General features: G+C 40.7%; 1 protein-coding gene across 1 annotated transcript in view; it reads right to left on the bottom strand.

Annotated features, from left to right (window-relative positions):
- Window positions 1-686, bottom strand: part of LOC117798324 (proteasome subunit alpha type-3-like) — a 1,791-nt gene extending 1,105 nt beyond the window's left edge. The window contains exon 1 of the mRNA XM_034650759.1: window positions 87-686. Within this exon, the coding sequence (XP_034506650.1) occupies window positions 87-686 (600 nt within the window). The remainder of the gene's footprint in view (window positions 1-86) is intronic.
- Between the last annotated feature and the right edge of the window lie 7 nt (window positions 687-693).

Raw genomic sequence — 693 nt, 5'->3', positions numbered from 1 at the left:
ACAATTTCATGTTTTCCTTTAGTTATTTCTCCAACCCAACTTAGTTCAAGTTCAAAGGCTTTATCTTTTACTTCATCATGGACTATGTAGATTATTTTTGCAACTTCTTTAACAGCATCACGACATGTCATTTCTTTCATCTGGAGCTTTTCAATCTCTGTCTTGGCAGCCTGTCTTGCTTTACCAATGGCACATCCCCAGTAACCATACGAAACTCCTGATGGATCTATCATGTAAAGCTGAGCACCATCCTCATCATCATCATAGGAACCCAACATAAAGCTGCAGCCAAAAGGTCTTACAGCACTGTATAGAGTATAGGCATGTACATACATAGCCACTCTATCTGCAAGATGTTTTAGTGGAATATTATAACCATAGTTGGATCTAAAGTTAGAAGCTTCTTCCCTTGCTATGTCAGCCAAAGATCGAGCATCAGCAAGGAGACCTGCCACTGCCATTCCGACATGTCGATCAACATTAAACAAACGTTTATTGGATCCTTCCTCATACAGTTTAGACAGAACTAGTTTTTCTACTCCAAAGACAACACCATCTTTACACCGTATCCCAATTGCTGTACTGCTGTTTTCAACAGCTTTCATAGCATACTCTACTTGAAATACTCTGCCATCTGGAGAAAATGTGGAGGCTGACAGATCATAGCCGGTGCCGATGGAACTCATGACGGAG

This window comes from Ailuropoda melanoleuca, unplaced genomic scaffold (assembly GCF_002007445.2).
Source record: "Ailuropoda melanoleuca isolate Jingjing unplaced genomic scaffold, ASM200744v2 unplaced-scaffold30437, whole genome shotgun sequence".
NCBI lineage: Eukaryota > Metazoa > Chordata > Mammalia > Carnivora > Ursidae > Ailuropoda > Ailuropoda melanoleuca.
Note: the sequence above shows the minus strand (reverse complement) of the source record. Positions and strands in the feature narration are given on the sequence as shown.